The sequence below is a fragment of the Condylura cristata genome, unplaced genomic scaffold (genome assembly GCF_000260355.1).
Source record: "Condylura cristata isolate star-nosed mole 26May11 unplaced genomic scaffold, ConCri1.0 scaffold00008, whole genome shotgun sequence".
Classification (NCBI taxonomy): Eukaryota; Metazoa; Chordata; class Mammalia; order Eulipotyphla; family Talpidae; genus Condylura; species Condylura cristata.
In genome coordinates this window covers 23359287-23383061 of record NW_004567109.1, presented here as the reverse complement: position 1 = coordinate 23383061, position 23775 = coordinate 23359287, and the positions used below count along the sequence as shown (strand labels likewise).

General features: G+C 58.7%; 1 protein-coding gene across 13 annotated transcripts in view; it reads right to left on the bottom strand.

Moving 5' to 3' along the window:
* The window catches only part of PTPRF (protein tyrosine phosphatase, receptor type, F), a 74996-nt gene extending 51590 nt beyond the window's left edge, over positions 1–23406 (bottom strand). For 7 of the 13 annotated variants that reach the window (XM_012722213.1, XM_012722214.1, XM_012722215.1 and 4 more), the window contains exons 1-5: positions 21489–21659; positions 21033–21112; positions 14585–14720; positions 6752–6897; positions 6434–6575 (exon numbers count right to left, since the gene is read on the bottom strand). In XM_012722213.1, the coding sequence (XP_012577667.1) occupies positions 6434–6575; positions 6752–6897; positions 14585–14648 (352 nt within the window). In that variant the 5' untranslated portion in view covers positions 14649–14720; positions 21033–21112; positions 21489–21659. Of the gene's footprint in view, positions 1–6433; positions 6576–6751; positions 6898–14584; positions 14721–21032; positions 21113–21488; positions 21663–23378 lie in introns of those variants that run through there. The other 6 variants (XM_012722210.1, XM_012722209.1, XM_012722218.1 and 3 more) reach the window with 4 other exon arrangements.
* Positions 23407–23775: the final 369 nt, after the last annotated feature.

Sequence of the window (23775 nt, the reverse complement as noted above, 5' to 3'; positions counted from 1 at the left end):
GGCCTCCCTGCTCCACACAGCCACAAGCGAGGGCCATTCTCTCGGCAAGCACCTTAGCTGTACTCTGGCTCATGTTCAACTCTCCTCCTGGGGTTTCCCCACCTCAGTCCTGTTCCACGAAGATTCTTTTGATCCGTGTATTCCCCCCAGGTTCAGGGCTAATCACTCCAGACCACTGACAGCCTCCCACTCACTCCTCAGGCCCCTACAGCCTGCTGCCACCCCCACGGCTTCCTGCCAGTTTGCTCACCAAGGCCGAGTGTGACTCTGTGGCGCCAAACCTGAAGGATACTTCTCGCCCTCATCTTGCCTGGCCTCTCAGCACCCCATCCTGCTGGCCACTGGCCCTCCTGCGCAGCCATTCCTCTTGATTTCCACTGCCTCGCACTCCTGGGTTCCCTCGGGATCCGGCTCAGGAAAGGCCTCGCCAGACTCCCCAACACAAAGAACACAGAGCCTCCGGCCAGGTCCTCTTCCTTCCCCCTTCCCTCAGACTCCCTGACACCTGCCCTCCTGCTCCCCAGGACTCCCTCCTCCGGTGTCCCTCGGAGAGCCAGGGGAATCTGAACAGTGCCTCCTAGGCACGTGGGTGCCAACCCATGCCAGGTACAACAAATGTCTAACAGGACTCATCCACTTGCTCCCTCCAACATGGTCCTCCTCTACCTGAACCTTAGAAAATCAGCACCACCATCGACCCAACAGAGTCTCCCCTCCCCAGCCCCACAGGTAGTCAGACGGGGCCGCCTCTTTCTAGACCTCTGGTAACACCTTCTCCTTCCCTCCCCTGCCCACTGCCTGGCTTTGGGCCACTGCCACCTCTCCCGGGCTATAATGAGACCGCTCCAACCTCAGCTGTCTCCCTCCACCCCACTCTGCACCCCCAGAGACCTTTCTTAAGCATAAGTTTGATTGTGTCATTGCCCTGATTAAAATCCTCTCTCCCCTGGCAACCAGAAGAAGGGGGCACCTTATCAAGGATGGAGAATGTCACAGATGGGGGCATTTAAAACCTCCAACTTGATGGATTGTTCCCAGAGCTTCCCTGTGCTCATGAGGATGGGGAGAGGAGAGTCAGCAAAGCAATCAGGTGAACAGCAAGACTTGCATCCAGAGGCCAGGGGCCAGGGCTGACAAAGGAGCCAGTACACTACGCATGGCACAGGAGGTCCAGGGGGGCCCTCGAGACAGAACCGAACCAGAAAAAGATGGGGGCTTCCAGGTGCCAAGAACCCCAGCTTGTGATCTTTGAGGGCCTTTTAGCAGCACCCACCTACCTGCCCCTCTCCCTGCCCGTTCCGCAGAGCCCTCCAGCTTCCTGTGTGCATGGTACAGAATGCGCTGTGGTCAGGTGGGGTGGACGGACAGCTCACGGAGACCAGCCCCGGAAGAGACGGGATGGTCACGGCTCAGCTGCCAGGGGAGGGAAGCCGGCCTGGGTCCTAGGTGCTGGCCTGGGTCGTGGGTGGCTTCTGCAAGCCAACCCGCCACCCGGACACAAAACAGCAGGGGAGAACACCCAGTCCCCGCAACTCACCCTCTGCTGCAGCAGCCCTCTCCTCATGCTCCACCCCTACGCCAGGCCTGGGCCAGGGCAGGGAGAGCATGGCAGGGAGAGAAGACTTCCTGGGCAAACACTCACCCACCCTAGAACAAAGCTCCCCTGCTGGCTCTGCTCCAGACATAGGCCCAGACCAGGTCATCTGAGGACTCGGTCAGATGTTGCCCGTCAGCCCTCACGTCTCTGGAACCATTTCCAAAGGAACTGTGAGTGTGAGAGGGCGTGCAGCGGGGAATCCCAAGAGGCCTTTATCACCCATGGGTTGCCCAGGCATCCCGGATCAGAGCCACGGACAGATCTGGGGTCCAGGCCTGGCACTGGCTGCCCCTCTATCTTCGTCATTATATGACACTCCTGACAGCTGACCCCCACAGCGCCCCCTAGCTTGACCAGGCGGGCAAGACCAGGTGCTCCATGCAGGCACCTAAGTTCCTGGCCCCGACACAGGTGAGACGACACAGGTGAGACACACAGGTGAGACGGAACCTGGGCCGGGGGAGGTGAGAGGGGGGAGGTGAGAATGTGCCAAGGTCTGGGCAGGACCCCGCTCCGGTGTACCTCCCTCCTGGTGTGCCTGGCACGGAACTGCTGAGGGGCCACCGCAGCCATGAGAACGGCTCAGCCAGCGTGTCCTGTGTCCATGTCCAAGGGCTGCCCCCGTGGACGACAGCTCTGAGCAGGGATTCCCGTGGAATCTGAGACAATGAAGCCAGACTGCTTCTCTCACCTCCCACATCGCCAGACTGACCCCACACATTCGGCTCCAGCGTGCTTCTGTACACCCCCCTTGATGGACACACAGTCCCAGACGCTACACCACTGCTGCTGCGTGCGTGCTCAGACACATACACACACCGACGGTGCCCATCACCTGCCGCACGCACGTCCACACTGCCCGTCGCAGCTACACGGCAAAGCCAGCTGCTGTATGTGCCGCACACACCCAGCCTGCGCACACACGCACAACGCACACACCTGCTGTGCACACACAGTGCGCTGCGAGCTGTTCCCACGCGCAGGCGCACGCCCCTGGCTGGACAGGGCACACTCCCCGTGCACAGCTCAAACCTCGTGCTCACGCCGCCGCAGCCCTGCGAGGGCACCAGGCCACAGCGCGCGTATTTGCTCCATCCACGACCGCGAGCAGACGCTGTGGCCTGCCACGTGGAGCCCTCAGTGCTGCGGCCCCAGGACAACAGCAGGTCCTTCACCCTACTCCTGGCCCTGTTCCTCTTCCCTCCCCCTCCTAGTCCCATCCAGAAACTACCCAAGGCATGCTGCCCTGCCCACACGTCTGTGATCTAGTCTCCTTCTGAGGGCTTTCCTGACCGCTGGCCGGCCTGGCCTGGAACCCGCTGCCCCAGGTGAAACCATGACTTCCAGACAGAGCTCTGAGACCCTCACTGGCCCCACCTTCTGGAGGGAAAGGCCAGGAAGCGAGGCCTGCCTGCCTCTCCTTCCTCCTCTCCCCTCCCTCCACAGAGAAAATGTCAGATTCCCTGTCTCAGTGGCGGCAGGGCGGGTTGGAGGGGGAGTGATTCAGCTGCCGCCTCAAGAGTGCAGAGCGAGAAGAGCTTTTCCTGCCATTACCCAGGGAGGGAGAGGCTGGTGCGCTAATGGCTTCAATTACCACTCAGACAGGAACGCAGGGTGGTGGGGCCCTCACTCCTCACAGCCCTGGGCAGGCTCACCCCCAGCCAGCCTGTGCTGGGCACCCCAGGGCAGCCAGGCTCACTGGAACACTGGGAGGGGCAGTCAGTCTGGGGAACTGGGTGCAAAGGCCATGAGGAGGGAGCCGCTCCCAGGGGTTCGGTGTGAGTGCGGCGGCGGGCGGCCTGGTGCTCTGGGAACAAGGCAGGGTAGGGGGCACTGGATAGCCTTGCACACTGGGGGCTCCCCCTTTTGGATCCACTGACCCTCAGCTACACCCCTGAACCCAGCATGTGCTTGCAAGCCATGGGTTTGAGGGCAGGAGCACTGTGTGACCTGGTGAGGGACTCAACTCTTATTCCCAGCCCCCCAAAGCAGCTTCATCCTCTCCCCACCCTCCCCAGAGCCTGCAGAGGCCTCCTAGGAATGGCCCTGGCTCTCCATGGCCTCAGCCCACGGCTCTGGTCAAAACATCCTTTCACCCTGTTCCTACACACATGCCAACTTCTCCAGCCCCCCCACAAGAGGGTGGAGCTAGGGGCGTGGTGGGGGTGGTCACAGGCTGGGCCGCTGTCCGGGGGCCCCACCTCCTGGCACCTTTGAGGCCTCTCACTCCACTTCTTTCCGCCAAGCCCAGAACTGGTCAAGGTTACACAGATCAAGCATGTAAGTCAGTATGTCATCTTCCGGGAGCTGTGGAGCTGTGTTTTGAGAGCAGGAGGGGCTCACACAAGCCCCCAGCCCCACTCCCAGCAGGCAAGGAGGTGCCACACTCTCCCAACTCTCATGAGACACCTCTCAAACCCCAGGAACCCAAACATATCCCAAAGGCCCCTCCAGATAGACCACTCTGAAATACGAGCCCCCCGCCCCAGCCCAGGCCCTACAAAATCAAGGCCTTTGCCCTTCTCAATTTAAAAGCTAGTGTCCAGGTCCCTGGTGGGGGCTGACAAACCCACATAGGATTTGAAGAGCGAATCCAAGCCAGAGTTGGGGGATGGGTAGGGTTTTCAACATTAACAAAGAGTCTCCCTCCTTCCCTAACCTGAGAACCTGAACAGGTGCCCTGGAGGGCAGGAACCACAACTCTGGCCCTTGAGTCACCTGCAAACTGCAAGGGCTGGTCAGATGGCTCCCTAATGGGGCAAATGCCAACAGAGGGAAGGACAGGGATAAAAGACTTGTCTCCAGGTCACATGGTAGGGAAACTGAGGTCGGGGGGCCGGTAGAGCCTGAGAGCATGCAGCAATTGCTGCACCCAGCCCAGGGCCTGTCCTCTGGGCCCCATCCCAAAGAAAGCTAAGAGTCCCCTGCGCCACCCCAACAATGCCAGGCAGCATGGAACCCGGCTACTGCCAGCTCACACATCTGGCCCTTAGGATGTGCAGCTGCCACTCACCCTGGCATCCTGCAGTTAGTGCTTAGCTAACGACATCATATTTAATCCTCCAAACCAGCTTGGGCAGTAGGTATTACATCCCCGTGTAACGACAGAGCAAATGAAGCTCAGAGGCACAGTTACGTGCCCAAGGCCACCAGGCCACAGAGGAAGTGGTGCAGAGTCCCTGTTCTTAACCACTGTCCTCCACTGCCCCTGGAGGACGGGGGGCCCCACAGACAAAAAGTAGTGACCAAATGGACGTGTGTCAACAGAAAGCCACAGTAGAAAATGGCCAATATGGAAAGACACTCAACTGTTTCTGTAATCAAAGAAATGCAAATTAAATCAAGATGCCATTTTTTGCTTATTAACTTGGCAAAAATATTTTTTTTTTAATGGTAATTCCCGCTGCTGGTGAGGATGTGCAGAAAAGAGGCCCTCTTCTGCTCTGCTTGGCGGGAGTGTAAACTGACACAGTTTTCTGGAAATACCAAAAGGCTTAGAAGTGCCCGTGACCTTTGATAGAGCAATCCTACATCCACGATGGAGACCGAGAGAGTTAACAAGGCAGGAGAACATCCCCTCTCTGCCACGACACACACAGAGCCTCATTTATAAAAGCAAAAAACTGGGAGCAACATATGCACCCGACAATAAGGAAATGGCTAAATAAATTGGGATACTTCCAGGTGACACTTACCCACAGGCATTAAAAATAATGATGCAAAAGAGCATTTAATGGTGAGAAAGATGTTCACGACAATTTTTAAAAAAGCAGCCTAGAAATCACGGGCAGCGTGCAATCTCATTTTTGTTACAATGCATGCACAGGAAAGGAACGATAAGGAAATAACCAACGTTAATAATAAAGGTAAGATAACAAGTAATTTTAATTTTTCCTATGTGCTCTTTTATACTTATCAACATTTCATCAGCAAACAGGTATTGTTATTGCCTCTTAAAAAAAATAATCAACACTGGGTTTTGAAAATGCACAGACACATTCGCACTGATGGATTCATCATGGCTGGGGTCTGGTCATGACACTCCCCAGCAGGTTCATGGCTTCCTATGTCCCAGAAAATGTTCCCATGTCTCAGCCGAGTCCTGTGTCATCTCCAGGGGCGTGCCCAACTGTTCTCCCGCCATTCTCTGTTCCACCAGTTCCACTCCTGCCCAAAACCAAACCAAACTACTCAGAGTCCCCGGAAGCTACCTTCTTTCCTGCCGCTGACCCCAGCACCCGCTGATGCTGTTCCTTCTGCCCGGGCCCCACCTGAACCCCCACATGTCATCAGTATTTGGCTCAGGCAACAGCTCCTTCAGGGCTGTGCTCCTCAAACCCCGGGGCCGTTGCTGGGTCAGGTGACCTTCTGCCTCCAAGGCCTCATTAGAGTGTTTGCGAGGAAACAGAAGAGCCACCAAGAGAGAAAAGACACTAAAATCCACACACGGAGCCTGGAGCCCGAAACTCCAGCCCAGGTCACACGGGGAAACAGGGAAGACACCTCCCTGAAGCCAACCGCCAGGCTCCACGTAGAAGCCAGTCCACTGCCACAACCACAGAACCCACGGCATACAGTTGCAACCCCACACCTCAAGTGAGAAAGCGATTTCTCCCCGCCTGGGCAGGGCCCCAGCTCAGCAGAATACCAAGACACCAGCCTGCACATAGCTGGCCTCAGGACACGCCACACGATCCAGGTCAGATCCCATGACACACCCCTGTTCACTGCTGACCTTCTCTAACCCCGAGACAGCCAAAAGCACGGCAGCCGCCGCAGGGACACGGCTGGCTGGCTCTTGCCACACGTCGCACCTGCCACCACCACACCACGTACCTTCGAGCACCGAGAGCTTGGCACTGGTGTTGATCTCGCCCAGACTGTTGGTGGCTGTGCACTCGTAGATGGCTTCGTCCCGCTGTACCCGCAAAGGCTGGATCCGCAGCACAGACCCTGCCCCATCGTCAAACTCAATTACCTGCCGGGGGACAGACAGGCGGTCACAACCTGCTTGGCATCGGGTGCCTGCTCAGGGCCAGTCAACCTCCAGTCTCCAGGGGGGCCCAGGGAGGGAGACCCAAGGACAGGCGGCAGGACCAGACGCTGGCGTAGACAGATCTCGAGCGCAGCTGCCCTCGCCGCCCTAGGACCTACCTCGAAGCGCTGGGAGCTGACTTTCTTCCCCTTCTTCATCCATGTGATGCGTGGCTTGGGCTCCCCTGTAGCTTGGCACACGAAGGACGCCACCCCTCCTGACAGCCCAGTTTGGTCCTCAGGGACCTTAACGAAGACAGGTTTGCCTGGAGAGATGGAGACACCCCGTTACCCAGTGTGGTCGCTTCCGACACGGCCAATCCTACAGGTGGCAGTTGTGGGGCGGGGGACAGAGAAAAGCCTAGAGAGGAAATGACAGCGACACCTCACCCCTGCACAGTGCTGCCATTCAAAGGGCTGTGGACGAATGAGGTGAGAGCTGTTAATGCCCTCTGCTTATAGAAGAGACAATCAGGCACAGAGAGATGGAGGGATTTGCCCAGCATAACACAACTGGCAAGTTGGTGGCAGAGGCGAGATTTGAACCCAGGCGGCCTGAGTCTGGAGTGCCCCATTTGACCACTGCGCCCCCGTCTCCCATCCCCCATCGATTCCAAGCTCCAAGATAAGAGGTGTGAGCCCTGCCAGGCACAGCCCCAGCGCCTCCCAGATGTGCCCCCGTCTGCTCTGCTGCTCTCCATTTAAGTGGTGGTGCTTTCATCTACCGGAAGGCTCAAGCCAGAGACCAGGACGCCTCCTCTCCCCTGCCTCCGCATACCAGCAGGCCCGAAGGCCTAGACGTTCCACCTCTTAAGTATCTCTGGACGTCTTCCCAGGTGAACGCTTTACTGTAAGTCTGCCCCTCCCCCACCCCTCAGACAGGATGTTTGTCTTCTGACAGCTCGATGTCTCCCCAAGATACCCACAGGGATGCAGGGGGAGGAGGGGGCTCAGACGTGGCACTGCCCTGCCCACATCACCTTGACACACACATTCCAGGGGCAACCTGCAGCACCTGTCTCCAGGAATCCCACCACACAGTCACGAGACAAGAGAAAACCAGACTTCATTAAGACGTAGCGACGCCTCGTTAATCCCGACAGCGGATCCATTTCCTATTAATCAGGCCGATGAACAGCTCCAGGAAGGCTAGTACCGTGAGAAATGACCTTTCAGACCACCTGTCGCGCCAGTGAGGCCAGGCGGGGCCTGGCCCCTCAACACAAGCCTGCGTGTGCCTTGACGACGGCCCCACCGGGCGCCTGCCACGCCAGGCTGTCCTGGCCTGCTTCCTCCTCGCTGCTCAGAGGTCACGTCGCCACTGAGTGGCACCTGCGAGACCCGAGTGTGGGCCTGTCTGGCTCGAACCACCCAGCGCGAAAGCAGTCCACAGGGCGTAATGAGGGGTGTGTGTGTGGGGGGCAACGTACAAAGCAGGATCTGTGGTGCGTCAGGGGCCGACGCCAGGCGGGCGAGTGGAAGGGAGAGCTGCAGAGAGTAGTCGGAGAGGACTGCAAAGAGGACAGGGAAGAGGACGCTGGAGGGCACGAGGGCTGCAGGGAGCCTTTCAGGGCTTCCTTTTCCTCCTAAGATGTGAGTGTTTAAATGCTGAAAGGAAGGAGCCAGCAGAGAGGAGTGACAGCAGATGGGGCAGAGTCTCCAAGGAGATCAAGGTCCAGCCCCCCCCCCCCCAGGTCAGGAGCAGATATGGAGAGTAGGGTGGGTTTGGCTTGCAGCGGGGGACACTTTCCTGAACACCCCCAGGGCCCAGTGGGCTTTCGAGTCTTTTATAATTATTAAGCAAGTCACTGACCATCCCCGAACAGCCACTTTGTCATCCGAGCGGGGTCTGTGTGGGCGAAAGGACTGATTTCTATGAACAGCCTACACAGGCTTGACGCGTGGTGGACCTCCGTGAGGATGGCCGTCCCTCAGTAACATGCTCAGTCTTGAAACAACCCAGTGAGGTGGGTGTTAGTAGAGTCCCCATTTAAGAGGCGGGGAGAACAGGTTCGGAAGGTGAAGTAGTGGAGGACAGAGACTGGGATGGAGGCGACTCGGAGTAGCTGGCTGTTCTCTGGGTTTCTTCGAGGAGCCGAGGGCACCCTCAGTGGGGGAAAAACACAAAGCTAGGGGCGGCCAGAGTGGCATGGGGAATACAAAGGTTCGGGGAGCCTCGCCTTGCCTCATTCACCCCCCTACTGACCTCTGAAGGGGGCTCTGGACTCTCCTACTCATCTAGGCTTTGGCCTTCTCAGACAGGACCTGGCCCACTGGGCTTGGGGCTGATATTCTGGGGCCCTCCAAGTGGCAGCTCCCCACCCTCCTCAGCACCACCACCACCTTGGTCCAGAAACCACTGTCCCTCGACCAGAAACCCCACCAACTGAACAAGCTGTGCCCCAGTCTTCAGTTGGGCCTGACCCCCGAATGTCTGTTCCAACCAGAGGCAACTGTGATTAGGTCGCCCCCCATTCACAACCCACCCGGGGCTTCCTGCTGCTCTCAAAGCAACACCTGCACTCAACACCCCCACTCTTCCCAGAGGCTGGTTGCGGTCGAGTCACGGTCCTTGCAGCCGCAGGGCCTTTGCATAAGCATAAGCGCCCCTTCGGTGGAACAGTCCCAGCCTTTACCTACTAACTCTGATTCACCTGCTGAGCGCAATTCAAGCATTTCCTCAGACAATCTTCCCTGGTCCTCCTGTCCTCACCCCACCTTCATTAGCTCAGTTCCTGTGCTTAACTCTCTGGTAATTTCCTGTCTCTCAATAGCACTGCTCATGCTTGCTGTGTACCCATGAGGTTATTACTTTTTCCACATTTGCCTGAGTATGGGATTCACAGCTGCTTCCTCACACAGTGACCTGGGGCTGGGCAGACACCATGCCTGCTCTGCTTCCTGCCCTGTCCCTGTGCCTGCCCAGGTCCTGGCACAAAGGGGTGCGGCCATCTAAAGAGCACCTGGCAGGGAACGCGGGGCATGACCGAAACCCTCAACACCGGGGGAGCCCCCTCCACGGGCGGGGGGCAAGTCCTGAGGAGAAGCCTGCCTCCAGCTCCTGCCTCAACCTGTCCCCAGCCGAAACAGAGGCTGGAACCTGCTGAACTGGAATGGCCAGCAAGTCCCTAAGGGGGGGAAGGGGAGGCGGGGCCTCGGCACCAAACAAAGAACTAGAAATCGAGGGAGGAGAGCCAGGTATGGGTCACCTGAGAGCAGCAAGAAGGGGAAAGGCCCAATTGCGGTGTGGAGGCTGGGCTGGGCCCAATGCCTGGGGCCCTGGAGAAGGCAGAACCCCCCTTGTTGGCTGGAAAGGAGCCAGGTCCCGCCCAGCCCACCCACCTGACTCAACTGGCAGTGCCGCCCAAACCCCACGACTCCAGGCCCTGCCCCTCAGTCCAGCCCGAGCTCTGCTCCTCTCAGACCCCATCCCACCCATTAGAGGGCACCTCCCGCTACACGCTACACGCTACACGGAGCCGAAGCTCAGCTCACAGCTCACGCTTACCTCAACGCCCACCCAGCCAAACAAGCCCTGTTCCTTTGTTCACCAGGAAGGTCCTCCAGGGCTCTGGGGAGCAAGGGTCTGACCCTCTACTCCACCAGCTATAAGCTCTGTCCCTGTCCCCATTCCTCTCCCCCTCTTGTGTAGTTAACTTCTCTGCGTTCACTTTTCTTGACTCTCAAAAATGAGCATCTCCCAAGGGCCAAACACTGAACCCCACTTAGGCGGCTGGACTCCCCCTTCCCCCAGCCTGCTCTGACAGGCCAGGCCCATGGGCACCTTCTTGCCTCCATGCTTTGCGGGTGCCCTGCCCCTCCCATGGGCCGCACCCCCCAAGCCTGTGGGAGCCTGTTCTATGTGGGCAGTGCCTGGGTTTCCCAGCCCAGCGCTGGTCACCCAATGTGGTGACTGGCAGACTCCAGGAAGGTGGGCCAAACCAGGCGATCTGACTGCTCTACCAGGTGACCCAGAGCTGGTGTGCAGCGGAGTCTGGACAGAACTCCCGAGGCCACGTGGCGGGAGGCTTTGTGCCCCCACCTCACGTGTCTCCACCTCCTCTCCCTCCTTGCCGGGTGCCACCCATGCACTGAGGTCACAGGCACCAGTGCCTTTTGGGTAGCTCTTAGGGGCATGTTCTCGGACACAGCCAGCCAGGAGGCCTCTGAGCCCTGCGAGGCAGGTGGAAGTGGCCTAAGAAAGGAACCAGTGGAGTTGGGGGAGCAGGTGCCCGTGGGCGCACCCCTCAAGTCCAGCCCCTGGGACAGCCAAACGCCAGACCTGGCCACCTGCATGCTGCCTCCACGGAGAGCCTCTGTCTGTGCCTCCCCTGTGGAGCACACCTGCGCGCACACACACACACACACACACACACACACACACACAGAGCCAGGAACTGAAAGGCACGGGAGGGAGCTCCCCCAACTGCCTAATGAACTGGGGACTCATTAATGCTGGCTCCCGTGACTGCTCCTGTGGTCCCCCAGAGGGGAGACCCTGGGGCCAATCTTAGATTCGGGCGGCGGGGGGGGGGCGCACAGCGAGCCCCAGGTCATGGCCTCGGATGTGGGGAACGCACGCACACACACGTTAGGTGCCAGGTGGCTTGTCCACGTGACCTCAGTTAACCTTTCCAGGTAAGAGTCTGTGATTACCCTCATTGTGCAATAGGGAAACAGGCCCAAAGAGAGAAAGCTACCTGCCAGAAGCTCCAGAGGGCAGAGTCTAGCCGGGCCCCAGTCCTGCCTCCCCACGTGGACCAGGGGCAGGGCGCTGCCGAGCTGTGTGTAGCACCCACCAGCCCGGGTCCACAGGCTCTGGCAGTGGTGGGGTGTGTGCATGTGTGGGGGCAGGAGGGGCTGGGCTAGCTCGAGTCCCTGCCCGCTCCCTACCCCTCCGGCTCCAGGCAGCCTGCTCTGGGCAGCTAGACACAGACGCCGTAACTCACACCTGGGCCCCGGCCCCTGCCCCCTGCTGTCTGGCTCCATGGAGAACACCAGGCCGCTCTGGCTTCCTCCCCCAGTCTCATCTGATTATGCAACATGCCCCAACCCCCACAGTAGAAAATGCCCACTCACCCTTCAGGGCTCCGTCCCCCAGGATGCCCCCCAGCTCCCCTCCACCAAGTTCGCTCAGGTCACTGCCTGTGTCGCCTCCAGCACACGCCAGCTGCGAAGTCTGCTTTAGCGAGCAGGAGCGGCTCCTCTGCATGGGCCCACCCCCGGCTCTGCAAACCCTCCCAGCAGCCAAGCCCTGGGCTGGCAGAAGCTGCCCCAAGCCCAAATGCCCAGGTCTCCATCCCGCTGACTCCGCACTGATGCCTGCGGCCTGTGGGCTAACTCTTGGCAGCTGCTCCTCCACCCCCCTTCCCTCCACTCCCCTCAGAGGCCAGGGCCCCCATTCATTTGTCTCGTTAAGAGGCCTACAGAAGGCATTTGTCCGCTCTGCGCCTCACTGCTCCAGTCGTCAATCCTCTGGGGCACCTGCCCTACCTTTCACAGCTCTCTGTCCATGGGCATGTCTGCCCGCCTGCCCCAGGCTGGAAGAGTCCCCAGCCGGGGCGCCTGGGGAGCAGGGCTGGGGGGAGGGAGGGCAGGTCTGAAGTGTGCCTCCATCAGGCCTCCAGACTGGCGCCCAATTCACTTATTTCAGCATCTACAGCCGGTTCTCACCTTGAAGACCCCAGAAAGGCCCTTAAGGGGCCAGCAGGTGGAGGTTCCTGCATTTAGCTCCAAACACTGTTCTACCCTGCCCCCTCATTCCTACTGGGGGCCCTCGGCCTAACTCCACCCCTTCACTCTGAAGGGTCTGAACCCCGGGACTCAGGAGACTGAGGACTCCAACAGGCAGTCACACTCATGCGAGGTGAGCAGAGAGGATGCGTGGGGGGAAGTAAGGGGGGTAGTAAGGGCTAGGGGAGCAGCGACCGGTCAGGTGAGGGAGGGGCAGTGTTCCGAGCAGAGGGGACAGAGGGACGGAGGCCTGGACAGCACTCGAGCAACGGAGAAGTCAGGACGGCGGGGGCCATAATGAAGGATGAGGCGGGCAGTGCAGAGCCTGGAGGGGTGCGGCCCCTGGGCTTGATCCAAGGTGCCGGGGGAGGAGAGGAGGTTCAATGGAGGGGCAGCGCCTGGGCCTTCACTTTAGCATGACTCTTACTTCAGAAAGGGGAATGGATTGTGAAGGAAAAAACTGGAGGCAGGAAGCGACCAGGAGGCTGCTGAAAAAGCCCAAGAGAGAGCTGAGGGTGCCTGGATGAAAGCAGCGGAGCAAGAAGTGGATACACCCCAAAGACACCCAGGAGGCAGAAACAACACAACTTGGCGATGGGTGAGATTGGGGTACAGCGAGGGAGGAGGCTGGAGGGAGCCCAGGTTCCTGACTTGGGTGTCTGGGTGGGCGGTAATGCCATTCACTAGGAGTGAGAACACAGGAAGACAAGCAGGTTTGGGGGGATGAAGTGAGGGGGGCAGGCTGGGGCATGTTGGCGCTGGAGTAGAGGGGGGCAGGCAGTTACTCCCCTGGGAAGTATCGCTTGCGAGCCCAGTTAGGTAGGGCTCCCACTGCCTCAAGCGCACAGGGTGGGGGACAAGGACAGGACCTCAGTGTCCAGGGCTGGCGACCACCCCGACTCTTGATGAGCATGTGCCTTCCTGCCAACGCTGCAATCGCACTCACGACTTTTACCCCACCTGCCCTGGCAGGCGGAAGCTCTAACCCAGCGGCCCCAACCAGGCTTGGAAGTCACCCCCACCCTCTCACCCCACCTGCTCCCATCACCCCTCAACCATGGTCACCCCTTCCTTTTTCCCTTCCCGAGGGCACAGCTTTAGGAGGCTGCTTCAAGATCTGGTTCTGAATAATTAGTGAGCCATTAGGAGAAAGAGCTGGGTGGGGCAAGGGGCAAGATCTTTGCCCAGAGACTCGGAGAGGGGAATAGGGGAAGCCCTATGGCCTGCTGACCCCCAGGCTGACCGCTGAGTTGGCCCTTGGCCACCGCTGGGCTCCAGACAGGCTGGGAACGGCCCCTTCCCCCAGGGACCTTGGCTCTGGCCTTGCCCCTCCCCCTCGGTTAGCAGATTGGCTACATCTGCCCTGTGCCCCGCCTCCCACCAGTAACCAAGCAGTGGTAACCATGGTGACAGGGCGGGCAGCGGCCAGTCTTCAATGCCAGGCAGGGGGAAGGGAGACAGGAGAGGACCCAAAGTTCGGAGTTGGATCTGGGCAGGGAACATCCCACCTTCCTCCATCTTTCTCTGTCTCTTATCTCTGTCTCTGTCTCTCTCTCCCTCTCTCTCTCACACACACACACACACACACACACACACACACACACACATGCACGCACGCCAGCTTCTTGCTAGATAAACGTGGTCTTCCCCGCTTCCCAGGGTTGAAGGGCTGGGCAGAGAGGCTGCCCCCTTGACTCAAAGGTCCCTGGGCAGGGGAAGGAGGGGTCAGCGTCTCTGCCCTGGGACCCGCGGCTCCTGTCCACGGAGCTCTGATGGCTCCAGCTCCCTTCTGAGCCCGCCCTGGACCTGAGCACACAGCTGCATGCCATTCACACGTGCACATCCCTGTATGGTGCCCCCAGGTCACACTGTGCTGTCTACAAAGATCTGCAATGGGGCATGCAGCGCACGCCACACGTCACGCAATGACCACATGAATCCATGACATGTCTCACCCCCACCCATAAAATAAGGTCGCTTTTAGATCTGCCCCACTCTGCAGTGCCTTCGGGGACATGCCAGCCTTCTCTGGGATGCATGGGGCTGGGCACACTTAGAGGGGAGCTCTGAGTTGGGGGTGTCTCTTTAGAACAGGAGATCTGGAAGGGTATCGAGCTATCCCATCTCCCCTAAGTAGCTGGTGCTGTCCCCTGAGGGCCCTGCTAGGCGACAAATCACTTTCAACCTGGGAAATCCCACACCTTGAGGGGTCACACTTACTGTCACCATGGGCTCCTGCCACCAAACCAAGCATCACAAGTGCAGGCACAAGGGGCATCATCATCCTCCCTGGGACTGGCTCAGGGGCCACCCAGGGCTCCAGCACCACAGCCAGCCACAGCCCAGGACAATCTACCTGTGATGGAGAGAAGGGCAGAGTCAATCAGCTGGTATCCGCCAATGCCTTTATTGCCCACCCAAGCCATCTCCTGGCTTCTACTCACCACCACACCCCCACTTACCCTCAATGACCATCCAGGGTCTACATCAACCACCCGCCCCTTGGACTGTGCAATGACCACTCAGACCATCTGAGCCCTGGGACCAGCCTGACTCTTCATTGATTTCCCAGTGACCCCAAGAGTCAGTCAATAGTCACAATGTAGTAAGAGCACAAGAGGCCTCTCTAGGTCATTTTCTAAACCTGAGTGGAGGGACATTGAGACCAGACAATGTACAGGGGTGGTCCACCCCATACCTTGAATTTCTAATTCACCTCCATAAGGGACAGGGGCGGTGACAGGGAAATGGGGGCAGAGAGACACAGAGACACACAGGTGGAGGTGGAGACCGCCTGTGTGGTCCAGGCGGGCTCAGAAACAAGGACAAGACAGAGACGGAAAGCAGTGAGCAGTCAGCAGACTCACACAGACCAGGGACTCCAGAGTCCCGCAGAGAGGGGAGGCACAGCCAGACCCCCTTGCCAAGCGCAGGCTTCAGAGCACAGCCTTTTTGTGGCAGACAGGACCCAGGTATCAGAGGCTTGAAGCCAAAGCCACAGCCCGTCTGGGCTCGCCAGGACGTGCTCTCGACAAGTTGGAGCTGCCCAGCCTGGCCACTCTCATCCTACCCAATTCCCATGGCATCTTCCTACTCTAAAGGGAAACCACAAGGAGGTCCTAGTGACCAGGAGTGGGGGTGCTGGACCCTAAGATTCACCCCATCCCTCCTCTGCCTTGCCCTAGCCGCCTAGTGCACATCAAGGGTAGGAGTGAGTGCAACTTCAGGGAGCCGCTGGCTTGAAGCTGCCATCTAGGCTGACAGGAATGGGGAGTGAGGGGCACTGAGATGAGCTCTAGGCCTTTGCTCACAGGGTTCCTTGCCTGGGGTGCCACCACCCCCTCCCCCCGCAACTGTGCCAGGCCCCGTGTGGAGCCTTCAGCAGGGACACACCGTACGGACTCTGCTATCACCCCCAGCCTGATGAGCTCCCGAGGGAGCTCTGTCATGCCCCGCACCAGGACCTGGACTAGTGCCCGCTGCTTGGCTGACATCAATGCTCTGAAAACGCAACAGGGCACGGAGGGAAGTGAACGCCAGTGAGCACGCTGGGGTTCTGCAATGGTCCCCTGGACTCTTGTGGGACAGCCATGGTCAGACCCAGGTGCCAGGGGACTCACAATAAGTGAATCTGCAAGGTGACAGGGCAAGTGACTAGGAAGAGGTAAAGATGGCTCTGCCCCTACCTGGAACTTGAACCCCAGTCTCCACCGGGACAGTCAAAGGTCTGAGATCAGAAGATGGCGGGTGAGCAAAGGTGCTGGGACAAAGCAGGCAGTACCGAGCACAAGAGGCAGGTGCTGAGCACAAAGCAGAAAGGGAGGAGCCCTCCCTGGCAGTGCCCACATGGTGCGCAGGCCTCTCCTGTCTCACCCGCTGTAGGCCGATCGTGTGGAACGTCTGGGAGAGGAGCTGAGCAGCCAAGAGAAGAAAGCTGAAGGTATGGTGGGCGTCAGCCCCATTGTCACCACGCCTAGGGTCCTGACAGGGACCACAGAGGCGGTGGAGGCCAGCAGGGCAGCCCCCGGGCGATGCCCTGCACCGTCACGTGCTCAGGCCGGGTCTCAGCTTGGCCGTCATGGCACTGCGGTGCAGCACAGGGGCCTCCTACTTCCCAGAAGACATGGGGCGTGACCTGCCTGGCCAGGCTGTCATGGGGTATGGACCGCTGACACAGCCCCATCTGGAGGCCTGGTACAAAGATCATGGGTTTATCGCTCAGAGGAGTATTAACCCAAAGACAGGGGCAAGGGGCGCCTATTACCGGCACCATGGGGTACAAGAAGATAATAATCAGAGGTTTAACTCCTAGGCACCAACATTCCTGTGTGTGACCCCCCAGTGCAGCCCTCGGGGGACATGACCTCAGCCACACCACGCCTCACGGAGGCGGCGGATCTCCTGGCGTGCACGTGAGGGCTCGCATCTGACGCAGACGTCCCACAGGCACCGCTGCACAGCGCGCCCATCAAGGGATCACGGAGCCGGACCCCCACAGCACCCTGGTACGGTATCGCCAGTGACTCCCAGGTGCAGACCTGGAGGTGTTGCTGTCTGGCCCAGACGTCACGTACATGCAGGTGAGGATATGGACATGGTGGGGTGTGGCTGCCTGACAGAGACTGTGGGGGTACACCCCCCCTGTGCGTTATCACTGAGGTGTCCCCCATTGTGGTAGATGTCATAGGGGTGTTAGTCCCTGGCCCTGACATTAAAGGGGTGTGAGTTCCCAACAGACACGAGAGGCTGCAGTCTGGGATGAGACTCTGGCCATGCGTTCTGGTCACCCCTCCCTGAATGTGACCAAGACACATGGCCCTTCCTTCGGGACTCCGTGGGGCCTGTGGGTCTGGGTCTGAGGAGCTCAGGACGGTTCCAGTGCACAGAACAGCACATAGATGGAGAGAGTGAAAACAAAGCACCCAATTCCCTGAATGCTTCTGCCAGTAGCCATGGACCCAGGACACAGATACCCAGAGAGTGGGCAGACCTAAGGGACACACAATCACCAGCACATTTTTAGGGAGCCCCTCCTGCAACCACACGGCTGTCCAAGCCCAGGACCCTTCCCTGACAGACTCCTGGCGGGAGCAAGCTGCCTCCCGAGCCCACAGGGGTGCAGGCTGTTCAGGCTCTACGCTGTCCTTGCTGGTGCAGAGCAGCCTCAGATCCACGCCTCCAGCCCCCCAACCTTGGTGTAGACCCCACAGAGCTTATAGTGAGGAGACGGGGGAGAGCAGTACCAGGTGGGACCTGTGTGAGCCTTGCTGGGGTTGCCGAGAACCTTCCTGGGCAGTGGTGTCAAGAGCGGAACATCCAGTCCTGCCAGCATGGCTGGGTGAGCCTGGGCTTTCAAACGACTGAGAGGAAAACAAGGCCCGAGCACTCACACTCGGCTCGGTTCTGAACTGCACTGTAGAGCGTCCGTCCTAAAACACTGCCACACTTGGGCGAGAAAACAATTCTATACTGTATGATATTGTGTAGTATAATTGGGTGCAATTTTTCCACATTCAGAATGGTTTTAATACATTTTTTCCTCTGCTACGTCAGTGCCAAGCTGCCGACTGCCCTTTCTTAGGAAGAACTGTCCTTTATTCTCAAATTTTGTCCTTGGTGTTAAAATGTCCTTTCTTGTATGAAATGATGGAGATAGCAGATAGCAGTTATTTTTTATAATGTCCTTACTGGGCAAAATAGGAAACTGCCAACCCCATGTCTGGCCCCCAGGTACTTTGGAAACTCTACCGGGATGTGCAGCTGAAGGCCCTAGGAATCTGCTCTGAGGGAAACGCAAGGAGCAGGCACCCCACCAAACCACAGGGTGTGAAGACAGTGTCATGGAAACGTGGGTGCGTGGAGGCTGTATCACCCCGTGCGGTCCGCCTTACCAGCCCCCTGCCCGCCCTTAGTGGGGAGCCCCTGAAAGATGGTGTGACGCCAGAGATGGGGGGGGGTTCCCTGGCTGAAGAACAGCTGGGATCATGCCTGAGTCCTCCTCATGAATATGCAAACACAGATTGATTCGTTTCCCTCGGGCACGTGCTATTATTCACAAATATTAATTAGTCTCTAAATACCACCTGTTCCCACAACCTCCTCCCCAGGCCAGGACCCTGGTCCCCAGGACTCAGGGCCGCTGAAATGGACATCAGCAGGAGGGTCTCAAGGGGCAGCCCGACAGGAGGTTAGGCATGCCCTTGGGTGGGGGGAAAGAGCCGGCTGGAGGGACATGCTCCTCTTCTAACTAGCGGGCAGCTAACCAAGCCCTTTGTCATGTCCTGGACAGTTCACCGCGTGGCACTGCAGCAGCGGCCACGGAGGCGGAAACAGGCCTTGTTACACTTGGGAAGGGGAAACCAACATGTTTCCAACTCTCACCAAACCAACCGCCCGATTATGACGGGAATAAATCACAGTCTCGGCACGACCCTAGCCCTGGGAAGGAGGCAGCGAGCAGCAGCTTGTGGGTCAGCCTGGGAGCCCAGCCAGATATCGCCTGCCCACCCAGCCTGTGACTTCAGGGTCCCCTGCCCTCTTGCAACCCTCAGCTTCTCAGTTACCTCTTAGAGTGGAAGAGATTGGGAAGAGGGTCCCACAGTCTCTAGAGATGACACGAGGTCCAGCAGAGGCTTAGCTCCGGGGGCCAGATGAGGCACCTTCCTACAGACAGGGCCCCGAGTCACCAGCCCTCGGCCTCCTTTCTTGGGGCAGTGGAGCCCCCCTTGAGGCAACACTTGCCAGGGCGCTGCCTGTAGGCCTCTGCACCTGCGGTGCTCTCTGTTGGGACACGAGGCCTCCTCTGCCCCCAGTCACCTATCTACCCTGCTGAACTCAGCTTTGTGGCCCACACCTGGCCGGCTTTGCTGACTGACCTTCCTGTTTTCCAGATGTGCAAAAAGCACAGCGAAGGCAACAAGAGACAGTGTCGACCCGTGGTTCTCGATCTCGGGCAACTCTGTCCCCCAGGTTCTCAGAATCACTCGGGACAGTACCTCTGTTCCCCGTGGGACATTAGGCCATGCCTGGAGACTTTTGGATGGTCAAGAATGGGGAGAGGGGGATGTGCTCTCAGCGGCTAGTGGGCAGAAACAGGGAGTGCTGCTAGACTTCATATACAACAAGCCAACCCTTGCCCCCAAAGACTACCTGGTCTGAGATGTCAATAGCACTGAGAGTGAAGACCCTGCCTCGGCCCAGCTCCAGATGCCAGTCCCCTATGATCACCCGGTTGTCCCCAAGAAGACCCCCCCCCCGGCTTACTCTTATATTGCTGTCCCTGGGCCTCAGGGTCTCAGAGCATCTGCCCCTTCCCTCCTCATCAGTCTTGCCTCAGAAGGCCTCACAGCGCACGCCACCCACACCCCTTCAGACTTGCCTGCAGCAAGCAGCATCCCCAGAGGACAAAGGACTCTACATTCAGGCACCTATTAGGATGAGACTGGCCTCCCAGACCGTCATCTGAGGATGGACAGGTGAAGGGACACCCACACCCACCTGTCCCACCTGACCTTCCCATGCCTGGGCATCGTCTGTATAACCTCAGTACTCTACTCACCCTGCACAGGGCCTGGCCCCAGGCCGATACAAGTCCCAATACATGCCCACTTCCTTCCCCTGCTAGGCAGGGACTACCTCTTCCACAGCCTTCTTCGTTCAGCTGTCAGTTCAGGACTGTTCAGTGGGCCCTGCTGGGGGCCCAGAAGTCCTGAACCATCAAGACACTCAGGAGCTCAGCCCTATGGTTTACAGAGGATGGCCTGATCAGAGCTCATCCTCCCCAGTACTGCTTCTCCTCCAGGTCCCCAGCACCGTTAGCTGGAGGACCCAGAGAGGATCCACCCACTCTCACACACCCACACCCACACCCACTGGTAACTCGGAACCTGCCCTGCCTGTGACCACGTTAGGAGAGGCAACACTGGTTGCCTCTACTATGGGCTTCCTGCCTCTGGTCACCCCTTCACAAACCAACTCCCTGATAACCTTGCAGAGGCCAATGACCGTGGCCCTCAAATGTGAACAGATAATGTTCACGAATGCATGACCGGTGAGCAACACCGCCACATAACCCTCAGGACAAAGGCTCGTCTTGAGCCCAACCTCCAAGGCTCAGTCTGCTCTGACTTCAACCTAATTCTCCAGCCGTGGCCCTACAGCTCCAACCCATCGCTCTGTGCTTCGGAGGGAGACAAGTGGAGGGATGTGGCCCAGATCCCACAGGAACCCTGTTCCTTCCACCGCTAGTCGATGGGAACAGTCTTTTCCACAGAGGCCTGGGGAATGGAAAAGCAGGCCGACTCGCGTAAATCCCAGGGTGTCAGCCGGAAGCCTATTTCACACCTACAGCTGATGAGCTGTATATCATTCCCCACCCGCCTCCATCATACATTTTGGCCAGAAACCCAGGCACCATCCTTGACACCTCCCCTCCTGCATGCCCCACATTCAATCGTTCACCATGTCCTGTCTGCTCCACCTCCCTAAATAGAACTCAGATCCCTTCTCTCCACCTCCATCACCGCCTTCCTGGTCCAGGCCTCCATCATCTCTCAGACACCCCCCCCCCAACACACACAAAGGCCACTTGCCACGGCCCTGCTGGGCGATGTCACATCCAAGTGGCTCGGTGTGGCTTTGCCTTGGCCACACCTTAGGGCACACTCACCAGGTCTCTGTTTGCTCACGTCAGTCACTCTTGCTGGACAATCAGCACTGAGGGCAGGGCACCGGGGCCTCCGCTCCTTCCTGGAGAGCAAGAGAGAGAGAGAGAAGGGATGAGAGAAAATTAAGAATTTCACCACAGAAAACTGATTTGTACTGACAAGTTTGAAATTTGCTATTTATGCAGGAAAAAAGGAGGTTACAGAAATGTTTGTGGAGGACCATTCCTTTAGTTGAAAACTCCCACCACTTTACTTACTTCCCAGTCTTAAGCACCTACTACGTGCTGGGCTTGTTTCCGGGCAGCGGGCACATTGCCTTAAACAGCACAGCCCGAGCGCCTGACCTCAACAGGAAAGCTGCTGTCCAAACTCCTCAGCGGAGCTGGGGCGCCTCGCCCCTCCCCCAGCCCCACCTACCCACGCTACTTCCTCTTCTGATCCTCAACGGGCCAACCTACCTTCCTTCCTTCTCCAGGTGCCCAGCCTTGCTCGCCTATGCCCAGCCTTGCCTGTGCCAGGCACACTGCCTGTAACGCACGATCGACAGTCTTCTGGCCCATGATCCTTTCAGATCTCAGCGCCTACGGTACTTCCTCAGGTAAACCTGCCTACGTGTCTGGCCCGGTCTCAGCGCAGCGACCAGGACGTGGGGTTTATTCATTCACACGACGGCGTGCTGGCCACTGAGTCACCACCATCAGCTCGGTGCGAGTCGGGCTCGGCCCCGTAGCCTCCGGCACCCCAGAGTTGCACATAGTAGGTGCTCAGATGGGAAATGCTGATGAGTGGATGAATGAGTTGGCAGAGAACTGCCCAGCCTGGAAGAACCCAGGGGCTTGCATGCAGCCTTCAAAGCAGCTTCAGAAGCAATATTTATTTTTGACTTTCTGCTCCTCTATAATTTTTTAAATGAAGGCGTGCCCTGGACGCCTCCTCCGCTGGCGTGCACAGTCTCAGAGCCCAGCCCCTTCCCTCTGGAATCATTGCTGAGCTCACACTGGCACGGGCACCGTCCCGGGTGGGGGAAGGGGCTGGACACACCCACACAGCTATGTCATCAGCACCTCGCCACAGCTCAGCGGCTTGGCACCAGAGGTGCCCACTCGACCCAGCCTGCGCTCACTGCAGGCTTCTTCTCAGCTCAGGTCCCCACGGGCTCATCGATCCCGCCTGCCTCCTGCCAACACAGGCACACAGGAACTGGGGTCAGGGAGCAGCCTCTCCCGCCCAAGGCCAGTCGCCCCCTTCTGGCACCTGTCCTCACTCAAGACTGACCACCTTTGCCAACAGGAAGGATATCCTCGCTCACCAAAGGCTCGATGTGACGGTGGGACCTGTCGAGATGAAGACGGGTCTGGACGACCCAGGATCATCTGCACGACCCTGCAGCCCCACCAGCCTCGCTGGCCGCTGGCCGCACGGCATCAACAACAGGAGGGCCACCGCTTCCCTCCCCCACCCCTCTGAGTTGCCCAGAGTTCCCTGTGGCCGCTGCTCCCAGCATTCAGGCTGCTGGGCAGGTCTGGCCTGACAAACCAGCTCCTGAGTCCCAAGCTCAAAGACCCGTTTGTACGAGGACGCCCACTGGGGCCTCTCGGTGCCAAATGGAAGGCTGTTGGCTCTCTGTTGGTTCCACCGCTGCTCAGGGACCCTGGGGCAGAGGGACAGAGGGCAGAGATCCAGGAGGGCCCCCCATGCCAGCTGGCACTAAGGCCATACCCAGGGTCACACCAGGAGCACCAGGCCTGGTGCCCGGAGGCTGGACTTTCACTGGGCAGAAGCAGCACCTGGAAAGACGTGCCCATGGCATCTCTAGCCTCGAGGCGGGTCAGAGAACAGAAAAGCAGGCACAGGACCTTGTACTAGAAAAACACATGGAACAACACCAGGGCAGCGTTCTAGAACAGCATCTGGACACACCCGTCCGGATCAAACCGGCTCCAAAACAACCTTCAGGCAACCAGAGTCACCCTTACATGCACCAAGTTAGCAGCAGCACCCAGATCTGCCCCGGGCCTTCAGACCAGCTCAGAGCATGCAGGCCTGCAGGGAATGCCCAGAAGACCAAGCGGACTCGACTCAAGAGAGAGCACGGCAGGGGCCACACCCAAGCTAGAACCACTCAGTGACGTCCAAAAAGACCTCAGGCAGCCGCGATCAGGATCAAGGCCTGGTCACCTTGTCCCCAAGGCAGCCCAAGCAGGGCTCTCCGTCATTGCCTGGCCTGGCTGCGGGACCAGAAGCAAGTGCGATCCAGAGGGAGAGGCGGATGCGGGCTGCAGCTGCGCCAGTAAGTTCCCAGAGCGGCAGCTGCAACACTGCCAAGGAGCCAAAACCACGGTCCTCACCTCTGGAGGTCGGGGTACTCGGAAAGTTGGGAGCACCAGGGCTTGGGAGCCAGGGTCCAGGTGGCATGGGGGAAAGCGGAGACAGTTCCCGTCTCAGAATCCCCTTCCACCTCCCTACATGGGTGTCACCCTCTAGCTCACACCAGACTCCCTGCAGGTCAAATTCCTTGAGTGACACACGAGCTCATGGATGACGATGGAGATGATGGTGAGGAAAGGGGGCAGGGCACTCTGCTGGGTTCCCCAACTTGCTAACTTCAGCTCAAAGTTAGAGCTACTTGAAAAGCGCAAGCCCTGACCGTAACCATGTATAGTCTTCAAAGCTGCCTCCCCTATTCTGATGGGGATAGGCTGGGACCCTCCCAGTGGAAGATGAGGAAGAGAGTAACAACTACTT